The sequence below is a fragment of the Nothobranchius furzeri genome, chromosome 17 (genome assembly GCF_043380555.1).
Source record: "Nothobranchius furzeri strain GRZ-AD chromosome 17, NfurGRZ-RIMD1, whole genome shotgun sequence".
Lineage (NCBI taxonomy): Eukaryota > Metazoa > Chordata > Actinopteri > Cyprinodontiformes > Nothobranchiidae > Nothobranchius > Nothobranchius furzeri.
The window spans coordinates 57,905,378-57,925,529 of NC_091757.1; the positions used below are offsets into that span (position 1 = coordinate 57,905,378).

Consider the following 20,152-nt stretch of genomic DNA (forward strand, 5'->3'; position numbering starts at 1 on the left):
ACACCCACCTGGTGTGAAAAGGCCGTGGAGGTCGCGGATTACTGCGCGGAATGTGGGTCTGAAGGCGGGCTCGTAGTCCATGCAGCTGGTAATCAGATTAGCCAGCTCTGTCCACTTTGGTGCAGGAAGATGATGTTGATCCTCGTAGAAAAGGATTTTCTAAAGAGCATCAGTTGGATTTTTAGATTAAGACCCACAATAGAAAGCATCAAAAACATCCTGATGTGAAAACATGAGCGCAAAGATTTCATGTAGGAAGTCCGTCCCTAATGGATGCACATGTAATCTGATGTCACCCCAGCCTACCTTGGCGTTGTCAAGTGTTGCTAGAGGTTTCTCTCCACTGCTGCAGATTTCCCACAACGTGGTGCCATAACTCCACTTGTCTGCAGCCAGGTTGAGTTTCACAGGTTCTTTGATATATTCAGGGGGAACCCACGGGATCCTCTCAAGCAGGACTGAAACCAAAACAGTTCAAATATTTCAGTAAACAGTTGCTGGAAAATGTCTGACTTCATGCATTTATAGATCAAATAAAAATGTACCGACTTGTACTTGAGTTCATTCTCCTAAGTGCACTACAGGCTCACCAGACAGCATCATAGCGCCCCCTGCTGCTTACACAAGCTTATAACAACTCAGCAGGGGTTAGAGGTGAACTCACTTTCTTTAGGCAGGACAGTGATGCTGACCCCAGGGTCACCGAGCTTGATGAAAGGAGGGTTCCAGCCTCTCTGCTCTTCCCTCATCAGCAGGACATTTTTGGCACACACATTCCCGTGAAAAAGGTGCTTTTCCTCCTGCAGGTTCAGGAAGGGTTAGCTATGAAGACATCTCATTAAAATAACTGATTTGGTCTTTTTTAGCAACAGGCTAGTCAGGTCAAATGTGACAGAGTACAGATGTGTACCAGGAAGTTCATGGCCCAGGCCAGCTGCTTCGCCACTTCAAGCTTCCACTGGATTTTTATAGTGTTCCTGTTCTTCTTCAAGTAAGTGTCCAAAGAGCCAAACTTCACATACTCCTGCACCATGATGTCTACAAATAAAATAAATACATTTATATCCCAGTTTCCAGGAGAACGTTCTAAATGAAGACATGAAAATGCTCAGACGTTTTAACATCGTCTCTTCGTTTAGGACCAACTTTGCACTTTCGTTATACATTTCTCCTTTCTTAGTAAAGAAATATAAACGGGCCATGAAGACAACGTTTGCTGCTCTTTGTAAACATTTCTTATCAAACACAAACGAGAACACTCAAACTAAGCGCTGGACTTTTAAATATGTTTAACATATCGAAGACAATAACAGCATGACTCTGACCGTGATAACGTTGTTTTAGTCTAAAGATCCTGCTCAGGTTGACCCAACACCAGCAGACTGATTACAGGTTTATGTTACAGGAGGAGGTTAGGGTTACCGCTGAGCCTAACTGACACGGCTAAGGGTCTTCTCCACGCGAGTGTTGAGTTTTATGAATGCTCTACAGCAGACCTACTCTCTTCTCCGCAGACGCACACACCATAGATCAGGACCAGGTGCTTGTGGGACAACTGGCTCATCATACTGGTCGCTTCAAAGAAAGACTGCAGAAAGTAAACAAAATGAAAACGGCACGTTTAAATGTAGACAGAGGACAGAATATATACAAGTGTACACCATCAGACATACGGGTGGAACAATCACATTTCAGTAGCTCCACAGTTTCAGGAATCCTGAAGCGTTTGCAGAATCAGATCATCTGAAGAGCTCACCGTTTCCCAAAAAGGAAAACAAACAGTAAACAAAAACAAACAGTAAACAAAGACAAACCGTAAACAAAAACAAACAGTAAACAAAAACAAACCGTAAACAAAGACAAACAGTAAACAAAAACAAACCGTAAACAAAAACAAACCGTAAACAAAAACAAACCGTAAACAAAGACAAACCGTAAACAAAAACAAACCGTAAACAAAAACAAACCGTAAACAAAAACAAACCGTGAACAAAAACAAACTGTAAACAAAAACACACAGTAAACAAAAACAAACAGTGAACAAAAACAAACCGTAAACAAAAACAAACCGTGAACAAAAACAAACAGTAAACAAAAACAAACAGTAAACAAAAACAAACAGTAAACAAAGACAAACCGTAAACAAAAACACACCTTAAACAAAAACAAACAGTAAACAAAGACAAACAGTAAACAAAGACAAACCGTAAACAAAAACAAACAGTAAACAAAAACAAACTGTAAACAAAAAACAAACAGTAAACAAAAAACAAACAGTAAACAAAGACAAACAGTAAACAAAGACAAACCGTAAACAAAAACAAACTGTAAACAAAAACACACCTTAAACAAAAACAAACAGTAAACAAAAACAAACAGTAAACAAAAACAAACAGTAAACAAAAACAAACCGTAAACAAAAACAAACCGTAAACAAAAACACACCTTAAACAAAAGCAAACAGTAAACAAAGACAAACAGTAAACAAAGACAAACCATAAACAAAAACAAACTGTAAACAAAAACACACCTTAAACAAAAACAAACAGTAAACAAAAACAAACAGTAAACAAAAACAAACAGTAAACAAAAACAAACCGTAAACAAAAACAAACCGTAAACAAAAACACACCTTAAACAAAAACAAACAGTAAACAAAGACAAACAGTAAACAAAGACAAACCGTAAACAAAAACAAACGGTAAACAAAAACACACCTTAAACAAAAACAAACAGTAAACAAAAACAAACAGTAAACAAAAACAAACAGTAAACAAAAACAAACCGTAAACAAAAACAAACCGTAAACAAAAACACACCTTAAACAAAAACAAACAGTAAACAAAGACAAACAGTAAACAAAGACAAACCGTAAACAAAAACAAACTGTAAACAAAAAACAAACAGTAAACAAAAAACAAACAGTAAACAAAGACAAACAGTAAACAAAAACAAACTGTAAACAAAAACACACCTTAAACAAAAACAAACAGTAAACAAAAACAAACAGTAAACAAAAACAAACCGTAAACAAAAACAAACCGTAAACAAAAACACACCTTAAACAAAAGCAAACAGTAAACAAAGACAAACAGTAAACAAAGACAAACCATAAACAAAAACAAACTGTAAACAAAAACACACCTTAAACAAAAACAAACAGTAAACAAAAACAAACAGTAAACAAAGACAAACAGTAAACAAAGACAAACCGTAAACAAAATCAAACCGTAAACAAAAACACACCTTAAACAAAAACAACCAGTAAACAAAGACAAACAGTAAACAAAGACAAACCGTAAACAAAAACAAACGGTAAACAAAGACCAGAAGAATGTTCCTGGGTCAGAGATGCAAACGAACTGGATTCATGTTCAGTTAGATCATCATTTTTACCTTTTTAAGTAAAAGGATCCAGATTGATGACATCGAGCATCAACTTGAATTGTTTTAACTTCTAAAGAATCATTTAAATCCTGATTTCTATTCGCTCTTTCATCACCAACATAAGACCCTTTTAATGAATGACACTTGATATGCCAAAGCGAAGGTTAAATAAGAATCTAATCGCTTTGCTTCTTGTGGATTTTTAGAGAATCTTTCATTTGAAATCGTCTGAAAAAACCAAATTCCCGCACAACAAACATTACGATGGTGCCCTTTTTATAGCTTTGATGTGACATCATGAGTGAAACATCAGACATGCCAGGAAATCCTAAAGACCTTCTTCACGCAGACATCCTGCCCCCATGGAAATCATCAAATCTGTTTTTCTGCATGAAGAAAGAGATTTTTATTCTGCCACCGAGTCACCGATGAGGTCGTGCTTATCGTCGTCCTTCTGAGCCACACATAAGGTACAGAAATCTGCCTCGTCAGCGTTTATAGAATATTTTAACGCTTACGCTGCTCATCAGAACCAACGCCACTCAGGGTTCATGATGAGGACTCATTCATCAGCTTATAGCATTTCACAGTTTCAACCTATGTTTATGTTTAAGTCTGCTAAATAAACAAACATAAACACCATTTCAACCTACGAAATAAAACACAACCAAAACAAAAACGAGCAGCGAAGGTGTGCTCCAGTTCCTCTGCAGGTCGTGATGCCACTTCAGCTGCACACATTCTGACTAAGGGTTCATTAAAACCTTTTATGTAATTTGAGTAAAATGAAAGTGAAAGGTCTAAAATCAGAAGCAGACATTTAAAGAACAAGTTTTCTGAGAGAACCAAAACATTTGCATGAAAATGCTGGATTGACTGGGGAAGAGTCACAGACCTCAGAGTAATTCCTGTGAGCCACATCCAGAACCTTCATGACAACTTCTGTTTGGTGCATTTGTCCATAGTCTCCCAGCTCCTTCCGTACCCCTTTGAAGATCTTTGTAAATGTTCCCTGACCGAGACTCTCCATCTGAAGACAAGAGCATGATTACATAGAGATCAGGTGACTTATGAAACATGTGACCCTTAAATAAAAAAGTACATTTAAATGTTCTGCTGGTGAATGTTTACGCAGGTAAATCTAACACTGATGCACGCAAAGCTTACAAACTCCAGATCTTCTTTCCTGATCTTGTGAAACACCATCTGACTAATGGCGTGTCGCTGAAGTGACGGAGACAGAGGCACTTCTGAAGCCTTGTTGCTTCTGCACACGAGCAGGCACGACTTTTCTGTTGGGTGAAAGGAAAAAATAAGATCGATTTTCCAACCTGGTTTAACAAAAACCAGGAAAGAGATCATCAGAAGTGGTGATGGGAGTAAAGCCTACACCAGAAACTCATCTGTTGTTCCTCACTTCCAGAAGTGAAGACTACAGCAGTGGTTTTCTGATAACACCACGGCCACAAAGTAACACGTGTAACAACAAACAGTACGTACTAAATCAGCTGTGCTGCAGCGCTGGTGCCCTTTCCTCCAGCCACTGCACATGTCCCGTTTAAACTTCCTCTCCTTGCAAACGCCAGCATTTGTTGACCATTTGTGTTGCTCTAAGCTGACCCAAAGAGTCCCGACATCGTTTTTTGGTTCTTTTCTGAACACAGCAAAGTAAACAGCTACTGCTGCAACAGCCTGGCCTGCCACTCTTCCTGTTTAATTCAGAAACTGATGTGATAGTTTTTTCCTTTCTCTGCAGAATTAAACAGGAAGAGTCTGGCAGGCCGGCGACTGCTGCAGTGGTCTCCTAACTGGTCTTCCCCAAAACGCTGTGAAGCAACTGCAGCTTGTTCAGAACGCTGCTGCTGGAGTCTTAACAAGAACTAAGAGAACGGAGCACATCACTCCTGTTCTTAGATCCCTACACTGGTTACCAGTAAACCACAGAATAGATGCCAAAGTGCTCCTACTAGTTTATAAATAACTCAGTGGCATGGGACCAAAATACACGTCCCATCTCATTCCTGTATACACACCCAACAGGGCTCTGAGATCCTTAGGAAACAATCAGCTGGTAGAACCTCGGGTCAGAACCAAACACGGTGGAGATGCTTTTAGTTACCATGCTGCTCACATATGGAGTCAGCTTCCCCATGACCTCAGATCTGCCCCAACCCTAGAGTTGTTTAACCCTAAACCAAAAACCCTCATGACCTCATCAGCCTGTGAATGAAGTTTCTTATGCTGCATCGTCTCCGCTGTAATCTGTGATGCAAGTGCTCTACCTCAATTCTGTCTTTTCCTTTTAGCTCTAAATTATACTTTTATTTGTGTATATTTTATGTTCTCATGGTTGTTGTTGTTGTTGTGCCATTTCATGTTACTTGTAAAGCACACCTGTGTTTGAAATGTGCTTTATAAATAAGAGAAGATACGTTTTGGCTAACTGGAGCCTTCCTCAGAGCACAGATGCTGTCAGATTAAAAAGTAAAAACAAATGTTTAATACGATGCGTTTAGAAAAGAACCAAACAATGGAATTTGACGGCTTACACAGAAAGAGCGCATGCCGCCACCTGCTGTATTGGAGTGGAAGGAACTTCATCTGACAGTTGATATTTTAACGTCCAAGTAAACTAGGATAAGATCCCAGTCTATAGATCAACCAAGATGCACATGTAAACGCACTGACTGAATAACAGTTCAGAAAAGCAATGTCCCAAAATAAACAAAGGAAAGCTCAAAAGGAAATGGGATCACGACGGTTCCTGACTGACCCAGGGCGTTTACATGCAATAAGAGAAAACCAAATGAATGCTTTCCAGCAACTAAAGTTTAAATGCAAGTATACACCTTAGTCTGACTGAAATCTGACTTTTTAAATGCACTTCTACACAATATGAGCTCTGACCGGCCTGGGTATCCCCCTTCAGGAAGTTACTAGACCTTCTGATAACTTTACCATCACAAGACTCTGTGTGATCTGACATGCGACACCAAACAGCACATTACGTACCAAATGGACAGTGTTGCAGCAGTGTTGATGTCCATTCCTTCAGCTGTTGTTCATATATCCATCAGCCTCACTCCCACCAGCATTCATTTACTATTGGTGAGTTGCTAAATGCTAACACCAGGAAAGCTAACACAAAAGGACACATGTTGCCACCTACTGTCACAGAGTGGAACTAAACTAGGATAAGGGCTCCCAGGGTTTCCCCCAGCGCTTCATAAGCCTGGCGGCCCACCAGGCTAAGCGTCATGCCCCACCCCCCTCCCCGACCCTACCATGTCCGCTGACACTAACGGTGCAACAAAACTAGAGCCCTCCATCAGCTGATACTGGTGAGAAACAACAGCGGAACGTGTGCAACCCCCCCACCCCCACCCCCGCTCTCACAGAGGAGCGCTGCGGGACGGAGACATGAAAAAAGTTGAGTTTATTTCACCTTTGGGTAGAGGTGGACAGCACTTGCTGAACTGGAAAATGATGCCATCAGAGCGCACGGTTTCCTTCTGGTAGCAGCAGAGTAGCTCCTGCATGGTGCTGAAGTTCCTTCTGGTTCCACAGAGGTTAAACTCATCCGCTGCAGACCTGGTGATCTGGCAATGCTTGTAATCTATTGCATCATACATCTAACACACACACACACACACACGCACACGCACACACACACACACGTCATGTAATTTGATTTTCAGATGAAATGTTGTTGGTTTAACAAACTAGTTAAAGAAAAAGAAAAGCATCTTCTTCCGGCTCTTGGAGAGTACGGACACTTTTCCCCTCCTCTCCTATCTCATCCCAAGGCTCTTTATCTTTGGGTGGACGGTGCTTCTGCATTTTTTCTGTAAACTGGAAATTATTGTTGGTCTCTTAATGCGACTGACAAGATTTTCTCAACGATGAGAACGGGAGAAGGGGCTCCCTGGGGTCCCTCTGGGACAGAGCCAGTTGGGTATATCATGGACTTCTGGAAACAGTGGAACCTGATTTGCCTCTCTCAGCTGTCTGTAGAGGATTCTGAAGACGTGTGGATATTCGTGGTGTTGGTGTCAGGTTTCCTGCTTTTTGGCCTGAGTGGTTACCTGGCTTACCGGAAAATTAACGAGCTGTCGAGGAATATTGGCTCTTTCCCGGAGCTCGGGGATGGATTGCACCGCGCTGTGAACGCACAAACACATAATTGTCGAGGAGTCGTAAGCTTGGAACTTTGGCGAGTTTCAGACTCTGGCAGAGAAGGTTGATGCCATCAAGGATAGAGTTGACGGATCAGCACGGATCGGGATAGATGAATTTACGCCATTATTGGATCTAGAGGGGTTGATGACCAACAGAACTCTAAGGCAGAGAGGAAATTATCTGTCTGGCCCACCAAACAAGTTCTTATCTGAATCTGGTGTGTTGTGTTGTCTGAAGTCTGTTGCATTTCTGTCTGAGGTGTTTTTTTGCAGAGCAAAGCTGCCCTCCTGGTGGAGGGTAACTCTGAAGTGCCTTTTTTCCTCCACCTGAACCAATCCTCATGTAACCCTCTGATCTCTATTAAGGTAGCGCGACTCGGGTTGCGAATGACCACAGTCACCAATTCTTGTCATGTGTCTTGCCCATGTACGTCTGATCTCAGAATTGTGTGTCCTGAAACTCTAATTTCCCTCTGGGATTAGTAAAGTATCTTTGATATGAAGTTCTTGTTGTTTGTAAAACTTGTGTTAATATGTTATATGTCAGCATGTTCTGATGACACCGATTTCACAACAAAACCAGGAAGTTAAGCAGGCTGGACATGGTAAACATGAGTCTACCAACAAAAAGAAAACAAACATGCTCTTCTTGTGTTCTGGATGTTAGCTGATGCTACCCTCCATGTCCAAAAGACCAAGTTAGTGGAAATCAGTGATTTTTTAAAGTTTTTTGTTCTTTTGAGAAAAAGAAAGTAAGTGTTTTTGGGAAGTAACACATAACAAAAACACACGTAAGACAGAAACAGAACTTTAGAGTGCTCGAGGCTCTGAGAACTCGTCTCAAAGCTTTCATTTTAAACATCACGTGCTTCTGAGACATGCACACCAGAAGAGAAAAATAGCACAAGTCCTATTTTTCTGCTTTGTCCTTCAATCAGCAGAGTCTTGCATAACTTGTTGATGTGCTAAAACGTTCTGGCATCACCATCAACATATTTTCCACACACTGACCATATCCTGCACCTGGCGGTAAGGCGTTTCCTGTTTTCAGTGTTGCACTACGTGTAGCTGTTTGGTGTTTGGGGCTCGCTAAAGCTGATTCAATTTCTCTGTACTAGGATATCTCTGAGTTATTGTAGCACAAAAGCAAGCTAAAACACACATTTTCTGTTATTCCACCTAGCTTTTAGGGAACCATTTGAGTTTGCACGCAGTTTATTTGGTATTGAACAGTTTGCTCGTCCAGTTAGCTTAGCCTCAGCACGGCTATGGCTACTTCTGTCTCTGCTTCTCCGTCTCCTATCTCTTGCTCTCTGTGTCAGATGTTTAGTTACTCCTCTGCCTCCTTTAGTGATAATGGTACGTGTAATAAATGTAGCATTTTTGTAGCTTTGGAGGAGTTGGAGTCCCGGCTCCGCGCTGTTGAAAAGCCCGTAAACAGCCGTAGCTACTTAGCTAGCGCGGGGCTAACTAGCTCAGAACCACCCCGTAGCGATCCTCCAGCAGAACCCGAGCAGCTGGGACCTCAGGCCGGCTGGGTGACGGTACGCAGGAAGCATAGAACCCAGCCCGTGGGCCACCACCAACCCGTCCACGTTTCTAATAGATTTCTCCCCCTCAGTGACGCACCCACTGACAAGCCGACTCTGATCATTGGCAGCTCCATAGTCAGAAACGTGGCATTAGAGACTCCAGCAACCATAGTTAAATGTTTACCTGGGGCCAGAGCGGGCGACATTAAATCTTACCTGAAACTGCTGGCTAAGGATAAGCGTAAATACAGTAAGATTGTTATTCACGCTGGCGGTAACGACACCCGGTTACGCCAATCGGAGGTCACTAAAATTAATGTTGCTTCGGTGTGTAAGTTTGCCAAAACAATGTCGGACTCCGTAATTTTCTCTGGCCCCCTCCCTGATCGGACCAGTGACGACATGTTTGGCCGCATGCTGTCCTTCAACCGCTGGTTGTCTAGGTGGTGTCCTGAAAACAACGTGGGCTACATTGATAATTGGAAAACTTTTTGGGGAAAACCTGGTCTGATGCGGAGAGACGGCATCCATCCCTCTTTGGATGGAGCAGCTCTTCTTTCTAGGAACATGGCCAGTTTTATTAGTCCTCCATGACAACCCAGGGTCCAGACCAGGAAGCAGAGACGTAGTTTAACCCACCCCTCTGCAGCTTCTGTACTGTTACCCACCCACTACCCCATAGAGACAGTGTCCTGCCCACGGCCAAAACCACACAGATTAAATATCAGGCTTAATAAAGCAAATCATGGAAATCTCATAAATATTAGAACAAATTCAACTGAGCAGAAAACTAGAAAAATTAAATGTGGGTTGTTGAACATTAGATCCATTTTTTCTAAGACTTTGTTAGTTAATGACTTGATTTGTGATAATCAGATCTCTTTGCTCTCTCTCACAGAATCCTGGCTGCAGCAAGAGGACTATGTTAGCTTAAACGAGTCGACTCCTTCTAATGATTTAAATCATCATATTGCTTGAAGTACAGGGCGAGGAGGAGGAGTAGCAACCATTTTTCATTCGGACGTATTAATCAGTCCCTTACAGATTAATAGCTACAGTTCGTTTGAACATCTTATTCTTAGTTTTCCTAATCCAGATTGCAAAACTGTAAAACCACTCTTGTTTGTAGTTTTATGTCGTCCACCAGGCCCTTACTCTGAGTTTTTGGATCCGATCTCTGATTTTTTATCTGGTTTGGTGCTAAATACTGATAAGGTCATTATAGTGGGGGATTTTAATATTCATGTGGACATCGAAAATGATAGCCTCAATGTAGCCTCAATGTAATATCTTAGACTCAATTGGTTTTCCTCAAAGAATACATAGCTCCACCCACTCCTGCCATCATACATTGGACCTTGTGCTGACTTATGGCATTGAGTGTGAGGAAATAACAATCTTTCCACATAATCCAGTCCTCTCGGACCACTTTCTGATAACCTTTGAGTTTTTTTATAACTGAGTTCTCGAGACATGAAAGTAAATTTCACTATAGTCGGTCTCTATCTGACAACGCTGTTGCATCTTTTAAATCAACTGTTCCATCTTTACTGTCCTCAGCATCTCAGAGGAACGTAGCAGAGGGCAATATTTTCAGTTCTAGCCCCTCACAAATTGATGCCTTAGTTCATCATGTTAATTCCTCTTTAAGTGTGGCATTAGATGATGTTGCCCCTTTAAAAAAAGAAGGTAATTAGGGACAGGAAGTTGGCTCTCTGGTTTAACTCTCATTTACGAGCCTTAAAACAAAACTCTAGGAAATTGGAGAGAACATGGCGCTCTACGCACCATGAGGAGGCCTACCTATCCTGGAAAAATAGTCTTGTGCTTTATAAAAATAAGCTTCGACAAACTAGAACTGCTTATTTTTCAGCATTAATTGAGGAGAATAAGCATAATCCTAAATTTCTTTTCAGTACAGTTGCTAAACTTACACAGAATCATAGCTCTGAGCCATCTATTCCCTTAGCCCTCAGCAGCAATGACTTCATGGGATTTTTACAAGTAAAATTAATTCTATTAGAAACAAAATCTTTAGCATCCTCCCTAATGCGATTTTTTCTTCCTCAGTAAGTGAGGCAGCATCAGAGGTGACTGTAGAACCTCATCTGTGCTTGAACCGTTTTGATCCAGTTGAGCTTTCAGAGTTATCAAAAATATTAGCTTCATCTAAACCTTCAACTTGCATTTTGGATCCAATCCCAACCAAATTATTTAAAGAAGCATTTCCTTTGGTTACTGCCCCATAGTAAATGGATATGTACCACAGGATTTTAAGGTTGCTGTAATCAAACCTTCACTTAAGAAGCCTTCTCTGGATCCAGATGACCCAATGAATTATAGACCAATATCTAACCTTCCATTTTTATCCAAAGTCCTGGAGAAAATAGTGGCCATCCAAGTATGTGAACATTTAAACACTAATGCTCTGTTTGAGGAATTTCAGTCTGGTTTTAGAGAGTATCACAGCACTGAAACTGCATTAGTGAGAGTTACAAATGATATTCTCATGGCCTCAGATAAGAATCTTGTGTCTGTTCTAGTCTTGTTAGATCTCAGTGCTGCCTTTGACACAGTTGATCACAATGTTCTTTTAGAAAGACTTGAACATGTTGTAGGGATCAAAGGAACAGTGTTAGGCTGGTTTAAATCCTACCTGTCTGACAGATTTCATTTTGTAAATGTACATGACAAATCGTCTTCATACTCCAGGGTTACTTGTGGAGTACCACAGGGTTCAGTGCTTGGACCAATTCTTTTTACTATATATATGCTCCCAATTGGTAAAATCATTAGACAGCATGGGATAAACTTCCACTGTTATGCTGACGATACTCAGTTATATTTATCCATTAACCCTGATGAACCTAATCGGTTGGGTAGATTACAGGCTTGTCTTGAGGACATAAAAAATTGGATGACTCTAAACTTTTTGCTTTTAAATCAAGACAAGACGGAAGTTCTCATCTTTGGACCAAAAATCCAGAAAAGGAAATTGCTTAGCCAATCGCCTGACCTGAATGGCATTACATTAATCTCCCAGAACAAAGTAAGGAACCTTGGTGTTATCTTTGACCAGGACATGTCATTCAAATCCCAGGTTAAACAGGTTTGTAGGACTTCCTTTTTCCACCTTCGGAATATTGCTAAGATTAGAAGCATCCTTTCCAGGAGTGATGCTGAAAAACTAGTTCATGCATTTATTACATCAAGACTGGATTACTGTAATTCATTACTCTCTGGAAGTCCACAGAATGTAGTTAAAAGTCTTCAGCTTGTCCAAAATGCTGCAGCTAGAGTTCTGATGAGCATTAAAAAGAGAGATCATATCTCTCCTGGCTTAGCTTCCCTACATTGGCTACCTGTTAAATTCAGAATAGATTTTAAGATCCTTCTTCTCACATATAAAGCTCTTAATAATCAAGCTCCATCATACATCAGTGATCTGATTGTTCCATACGTTCCTAACCGAGCACTTCGCTCTCAGACTGCAGGTCTACTGGTGGTTCCCAGAATATCTAAAATTAGGATGGGAGGCAGATCTTTTAGTTATCAGGCTCCTCTCCTGTGGAACCAGCTCCCAGCTTTAGTCCGTGAGGCAGACACTTTGTCTACTTTTAAGAATAGGCTTAAAACATTTGCATTTGATAGGGCCTATGGGTAACGTTAGCCTAAATCAGGACAAGTGGGGGAGTAGAGGGAGGTGGAGTGTACAGTCGGTAAAGACGGCTCTCCCTTGCCCTGCCTCCAACATGCCTCCATGTTGGAGGCAGGGCAACCCTGCCTAACCCTAACCCTAACCCTCTAAATAGGATAGATTATCCAGAGTTATCTCTGTAGTTATGCTGCTATAGGCTTAGACTGCAGGAGGACACACTGACCACTTTTCACACTCTACTACTTTATTCTACTATCTGCTCTTTAACTGTATTATTTCTTGCTATTTCAGCTGTTAACTTTATTTTCTCTCTAAGTGTTTTTCTCCCCAGAAGAAGCTACAAAGATGTTCTGCTGAGCTGTGGTGGCCTCATGGAGGGGGCCATCATCTAGCACACTGCTGCTAACCACTAATACATTCTCCCTCTCCTGATAATAACTTTTTACTCTCTTAGACGTTGGATGTGCTACTACTAGTTTACCCGTTTAATTATAGATCCACTAGGATAAATGCAATAAAGTTAATCTCTCACCAAATAGAATATTTACTAAGAAATCACAATATAACTGTAGACACATTACTTTGTCGTGTGTGTGTGTGTGTGTGTGTGTGTGTGTGTGTGTGTGTGTGTGTGTGTGTGTGTGTGTGTGTGTGTGTGTGTGTCTGCTCTGTCTTCTCCATCCTCAGTGAGTCGTGGAGGATGGCTGCTTATACTGAGCCAGGATCCTCTGGAGGTTTCTTCCTGTTAAAAGGGAGTTTTCCTCTCCATTGTCGCTACATGCTTGCTTAGTATGAGGATTGCTGTATAGTCACTGACACTAGTCAGTGACTTGATGCAATTTGCTGGGTTCCTTATATAGGAAACATTATTTCTGATTGGCTTAATGAACTGACCTGAATTGGAATGTTTATTATGTGAAGTGCCTTGAGACGACTCTTGTCGTGATTTGGTGCTTTATAAATAAAACTGAATTGAATTGAGCTGAGCAAGACAATACAGGGACAAACCGTACGACTGATAAAAAGCAAAGCCCTCCTAAAGTAAATGTGAGGTGGACACAAGCGGAGCAGCATGAAGGGAAACTCACCTCTACTGGGAAGGTTAAACAATACTTGTTGAACTCTTTTGGGCTGCATCTCAGGATGAACACCCCTCGCTTGTTTCCACACTTCTGTATCCGGTTTACAGCAAACTCCATTCTACAAGAAAAAGGGGAGTGAGGACTCAAAGAAATATTTTACCCGATAACACACTTGAATAGCTTTTGAGACATTTAGTGACGATTACGAGTTGTGTAAACCTTCATTGGGTTGTAATTTGGTTTTAATTTCCTGTTTCAGTTCATGTTTGTTACAGCGACGGCACAAAGAGGGAAAAAGAAATCTTCTTATGTTAAAATAAAAACTTCACTTGCAGTAAATTCTTCAATAAAATATCCTCACATGACATAAAAATATACCTAAAAACAAGTAAGATGTAAGAGTTTCATCAACATTTATTTTTAGGATACATGTCCAGCTTGTCTGCTGAAAATGTCTCCGGCAGTAGAAGATAAGTCTGGTTAGAGACAGAGGCAGCTTGTGTGGTGCTAAGCTTGGTTGTACCGTCTTTTTGCCATCACCACAGTTGCTAAGCAACATGATATACAGCAAGGTAAGGGGATTAGGGGAGATTCTGAAGGCTAGACAATCCAATTTCACAACCATTTACTTCCAGTCTTCCTGCTCTACCAAAGACCCGATGTCCGGTACCGACACCAGCCTACATGGACCTGATTGGCTGATTGGACCCAGCCGCTTTGCGGCTGACTAAAGTGCATCGCAGCTACAGTTCAGTGAGGGAACTTGGTGAGCCTCTGAATACATGTACCATTACACATTAGGGTTGTCACGGTGTGGAAATTTAACCTCACGGTTATTGTGACCAAAATTACCACGGTTTTCGGTATTATCGCGGTATTTTTTTAAACGTGCTACATTTTCACACAACTAAATAAACCCTGTATGTCAGGAAATATTGTCCTCAGTTTGTGTCTAAATTTTGCCTAAAATGTGTTATTTTGTAATTATGTTGTTTATTTGTTTACATTTTTTCCCTTTAGTCTTTAAAATACCAATATTTGCCCATAACTCCTTATTTTATGTCTGATGTCATCATTTTAAAAATATTAGCTCAGATGATACTCAGTACTCAAGTAGCCTTCTAATCAGATACTTTTTTACCCTTACTTGAGTAATAAACCCTATATCAGGAAAGTATTGTCCTCGGTTTGTGTCCTTCCAGTGAGCTTTGCAGATGTGGGAAAATGTCATCAGGCAGTAATCATTGTTAAATTCATAATTATTCTCGGAGAGAGACCAACTCTTATCTGCCCCTGGGAGCCCCGTAATGCATAGCGTCATTTCAACATGGCGGTGTCCGCGACACGGTTTATATGCAGGTAGCGGCGCTGCGGCTGCTTTATATAGCGACTCGTTGCATTCTCCCTCAACCCAAATCCTCGGATCACGCATTTTAGCTAAAACGCTAACGTTAGCTTGCCTTGCGTTGACTGTAGAGTTGTGGGTGATGGTCACGCAGATGTGTCATGAGATTTGAAGCGTTGCTGCCTTTCACAGACACTTTTTCTGCACCTGCTGCAAACAGGATAGCCGTCTTCTATCAGCTGTCCCTCGGCATTCTTCAAATATCCAAAAGATGCCCGTACTTCCCACTTTGTCTTCTTTGAGGGATAATAAATGTCCTGAGTGCTGCCGTCTCCTCCTTTAGCCATTATTTCAGCTTTAGCTTCAAGAAAGTTTTGGTTGTAAACAACAAAGTGCGCATGTGCCGCCGGCAACTTCAGCCGATGATACGGTGGCTGGTAAGGGTCACCGCGCCTACGCCGCAGCCACTCTAATCCACCGAGATAATATATGTTTTTAAAAAACAAGACTGTTATTATTATTGTCAACTTTTTTTACCGGGGTTTACCGCTACACCGGTTACCGTGACAACCCTATTACACATCTAATAATATAACAAGTTTTGTATATCATCTGGTAACATTCCAATTTTTTCCACACAAGTTTGCAGTTAAATCGACCAGAAACCCAACCGTACAACTAAAAGGTCTTTTAACTACTACCATAGAGAAGGACACTGCTTTAATTCAGCCACCACATGACTAATACTTATATTATGGGATGTTGCAGCAATGTGCTGACAGCCTCGGCGAGACTCACTCCTTGAAAAACGAACAGATTCAAACACACGAGGTTAACATCCTCGAAAGAGAGTTGAGAGGAAGGCGGGCACGGCGATAACGGAAACCGACACATATGACGGGTTGTTCATGCGTCCGTCACATGACCAAAGAAGCCATTTACAACTCCGTTAGTAAACTAGCCTTTCATGCACTTGTAATTACACTTGTGTGCACATCTGACGCAGTCACTAAAAAACAAAACTAATGAAAGTTTATATCTGCTTTCATTTGAACAAAATAAACAATATATGTAATGAATCATATTTACAAGAACAAACATAAAAACACCAAAACATCTTTTTATGGAACTGCCGACATCCTTTCAGAACAAGTCATTCTGTGTTTGTGGCTGAAAACTGAATGACTGAAGCTTAAACAGTTTTCTGAGACGGAGCTGTGTCTGAAGCATCAAGATAGAAGACAGCCTAACAGCAAATGACCATTTTCTCTGGTCTGAAGCCAGTCAGGTGAATTCAGTGTTATCTTATTTACGTTTTAATCAAATGACTCAAAAAAAGGATTAAACTTACGAAATGGGGCCGTGGCAATGACAAGCGATGGCCTCAACGAGCCTGGGAGGTGCCACTTCTTTACAAAGGTAGTGATGTGCATCTGCCGTCAGCCGATAGTAGCCATCGATCAGAGACACGAAGGAGAGGGCTTCCAGGTGGCTGGAGAACTCCAGCTCCTGAAATCAAAAGGAACGCCGCGATCAGCACAAGCCTGATTTCATACCAGATGGTGACTGAGATGTTAGGAAAGGTAGCGTTACCAGAATCTTGCCATCTTGCTTATTGATGGTGACCAACCGGCTTTCTCCTGCACCTTCTTTGTTGACCTGTTTGATGCTGATGTCAGTGACATCAGGAAAGTCACACAAGGTTTGCAGCTCCTGATCAAACAGCAAAAAAATCACAGTAAATCCTTTCTTTGTATTTAGATGTAAAAATGCAAAAAGGTACCGGAAAGTCATTTTTCACAGCTGGAAGCTGCTCTTTGAGCTTCTGCATAGCATACACAACTTTCTTGGGCTCCCAATGGTGCGGAAGCCCCGATGAATGACCTAACCCTAACCCAGAATAAAGTCCTGACAACGGAAAGACTCTTCTTACCGCCCACCCAGCCAATGAGCCGTCTGCTGACTGGCTGCTTTACCCCCGTGGCTTAATGATGCTGCCTGAAGCTAGGAACTGTGTGTGTGAGTGGAAGGGGGTTTGGGGCTGCAGGAGAAGGAGAAAGAGGACGAGGATTGCAAGCTGGGAATCTATCTGGCATTCATTCATAGTCTGGATATTCCCAGTACATCCTGGAACGTGAGCCATTTTCCTCTCGTCCAACTAGGACGTTAAGCTTGGTTTATGCTTGACGCGTCCGCGAGGTTCGCACGGCTCCGTACGGAAAAGTTGCGCCATTTAACAACCACGCCCCTCCACCGCGCCTCCGCACGGCCCAAACTTTCCGCACCGCGCACCTAGGTAATTTTCTAACCACGCAGACGGTCAGACACAGAAAAACATGGCAGACTGGCAAGAACTAGTATGGCAGAGGTTGGTAAATACAGACATTTGTATGATTCAGCTCTCAGAGATCACCGTGATCAACATGTTGTTAATAATTCTTGGAGAGAAATAGCTCGCACTGTCGGAAAAGACGAGGACGCTGTTAAAAATGCTGGAATGCCATGTTGTAAACAGTCATTTCTACTTCTACTATGGTGTAGTGTTGGATGCATGCCGTAGAGCTCCATGCTGCCCCCTACAGTTTGGGAGGATATTGGCTCACCGCACAAGCCGCATGAACCATAAACGCTGCGAGTTGTGAAGCGCGTTCCATCCGCGAGCCGCATCACCAAGCGGGAAGTAAACGCGTCAAGCATAAACCAAGCGTTAGTTGTAGCTTAAGCTAGTGTTATCAGTAGGTCAGGCTAGCAGAAGCTTGAGTTTGTGTTGTACGGTTAAGCGTTTACCCTAACCAACGTTCATAAACTGCAGACACTGACGTGAGTTGGGGCATGGAGGGGGTGCACCTGAGACGTGATATACCAGCTTTTCTCAGAAAGACTCGTGTCTCCGTGGTCATTACAAGGTTACTAACTTACGTAGAAACGAGGATGGAAATGACAGACTGCTTCATTAGACACCTCAAGCTACAACAAGGTAAATGTGAGTTTACATCTGAAGACAGCTTAAAGTTATTTAGAGCTTTTATTCTGAAAATGGAAACGTTTAGGAGTGTTTTGTTGGATGAAAGCTGTCCTAAACATTTATGCATCTGTGACTCAGGAAGAAGCGCCTCCCGTTGTTGTGCTCTTTATCCTGTTCCAACATCACCAGATCACAAAAACCTCCATGCTGCGTACAAACCTCGCCGGAATCTTTCAGTTTCTCTCGACGCCATTGTACTCCTGTGTCTGCTGCAACCAGGATGACAAGCTGACCGCTAGAGGGCTCGCTGGACGCCTCTCTGACCTGGAAGGTCTCTGTGTAAAAGGCTTTCTCCAATGACTCAATGCTGATAAGGTACTTGAGCTTCAGATCCCGGACCGTGGTCCGACATTGGCTGAACTGCTGGATGAAGCGCTTGAAGCGGAAACGGATTCTCTTGCGTGTCAAGAAGCTGCAGTCCTGGATCTGAGCCCTCATGTCCTTCGGCAGGAAGGACTTGTAACTGGAGGAGGGGAAGCAGATTTTTGTGTCAGCTTATATCAAGATGCTTCAAGTTTAGCTAAACTTTGTGACATTCTGACAACTGAAAGAGAAAACGGCTGCTTCCTTTTATTTCCAAAATAAAATACATTTTTTTAAATAGACATTTGTATGAGACATAAATTATAGGAGCTAAGGCATACGATAACCAACGTGCAGCATCCGTCTTAAGCACCTTGTAGTGTGGTAGATATCCAGAGGGGACATGTTCTGCTCCTTAGCTGCTCTGGTCATGTCCAGAACAGCCAGACCGAGGCACTCTTCCTGCGTCTCGTGAGAGCTGGAGAGCTTCGCAAAGCCATTAACAAAATCGTGTCTCCACTGCAAAAAGCAAGAGGAACAGCACAGCGCTTGTTAGAGCCGGTGATCTTTTCAACAAGCCGTTGGTTTCAGGGTGGGAGGAGGTTTGATTTTAAAATGCAAAAACTCTTATTTATCTAATAAAGACAGAATTTTATTTTCATATAACTGCACAAGTTGACTTGTTTGCTGCTTTGAGAAGCTCTTTCTGGCGTTACGTGTAAATTAATGGCATGCCTCTTCATACTTTCACTGGAACATGCTTGTGAACAAGCGCCCGCAGCATCGCGCGGACCTACAGGACGATGAAAACAACGAACCAACGACGGCTTCCCGCCAGCCTACGTGACGCCAGGTTTGCAACTTTTTGTTTGACTTTAATAAGACGGCGTGGACACTGGGCAGACCAGACCCGAACCTTACCCTCCATTTTTCTTTTGCATTGGTTTAAATTCTTCGTGGGAAAAAAATCTGAACAGGAGCCGGTTGAGGTGGCTCGGCCGTCTGGTCAGGAGGCCTCCTGGACGCCTCCCTGGTGAGGTTTTCCGGGCACGTCCAGCCGGGAGGAGACCTAAAGGTAGACCCAGGAAACGCTGGAGGGACTATGTCTCTCACCTGGCCAGGGAACGCCTTGGGATTCCCCCGGAGGAGCTGGCCCAAGTGGCTGGGGAGAGGGAAGTCTGGGCCTCTCGCCTCAGGCTAGTGCCCCCACGACCCGACTCCGGATAAGCGGAAGAAAATGGATGGATTACTTAATCCCAAACAGATTATTTAAATTAATGGTTAAAAACATTTCAGCAAAACTGAATTACATGTTTATTAAAATTGTTTTCAAACTGGAAACATTCAGGATTAGCTTCACCACCGAGCGTTCCTTTTAGATGGAAGCGTAAATGTAAACTGCTTACAGAAATATCACCTGCTTTTATTAGCTCTGAATCGGACTGAAAGGAATTAAACCCAACCCGGTTGATTAGTTTAAACCCAGCTCACAGCAAAAAGTCGTCTTCTGACAGACAAACGGGGTAAATACGCGTTTTTAAGATGTAATCCAATTAAAAACAAATTCAAGATGTTGAACTGAAAATTTGTTGAATTCTTTCAAAAAACTGAATTTTATGGAAGTTCAACGTTGTTCCAGTTG

General features: G+C 42.1%; 1 protein-coding gene across 2 annotated transcripts in view; it reads right to left on the reverse strand.

The window, feature by feature from the left end:
• jak2b (Janus kinase 2b) overlaps positions 1 to 20,152 on the reverse strand; it is a 32,216-nt gene that overhangs the window by 7,697 nt on the left and 4,367 nt on the right. For both annotated transcript variants that reach the window (XM_015973239.3, XM_015973240.3), the window contains 13 exons: positions 18,884 to 19,029; positions 18,367 to 18,670; positions 16,776 to 16,895; positions 16,534 to 16,691; positions 13,844 to 13,955; positions 6,833 to 7,019; positions 4,555 to 4,679; positions 4,283 to 4,417; positions 1,501 to 1,588; positions 911 to 1,038; positions 665 to 800; positions 307 to 458; positions 9 to 159 (listed from right to left, as the gene is read on the reverse strand). In XM_015973239.3, the coding sequence (XP_015828725.3) occupies positions 9 to 159; positions 307 to 458; positions 665 to 800; positions 911 to 1,038; positions 1,501 to 1,588; positions 4,283 to 4,417; positions 4,555 to 4,679; positions 6,833 to 7,019; positions 13,844 to 13,955; positions 16,534 to 16,691; positions 16,776 to 16,895; positions 18,367 to 18,670; positions 18,884 to 19,029 (1,942 nt within the window). The remainder of the gene's footprint in view (positions 1 to 8; positions 160 to 306; positions 459 to 664; positions 801 to 910; positions 1,039 to 1,500; positions 1,589 to 4,282; positions 4,418 to 4,554; positions 4,680 to 6,832; positions 7,020 to 13,843; positions 13,956 to 16,533; positions 16,692 to 16,775; positions 16,896 to 18,366; positions 18,671 to 18,883; positions 19,030 to 20,152) is intronic.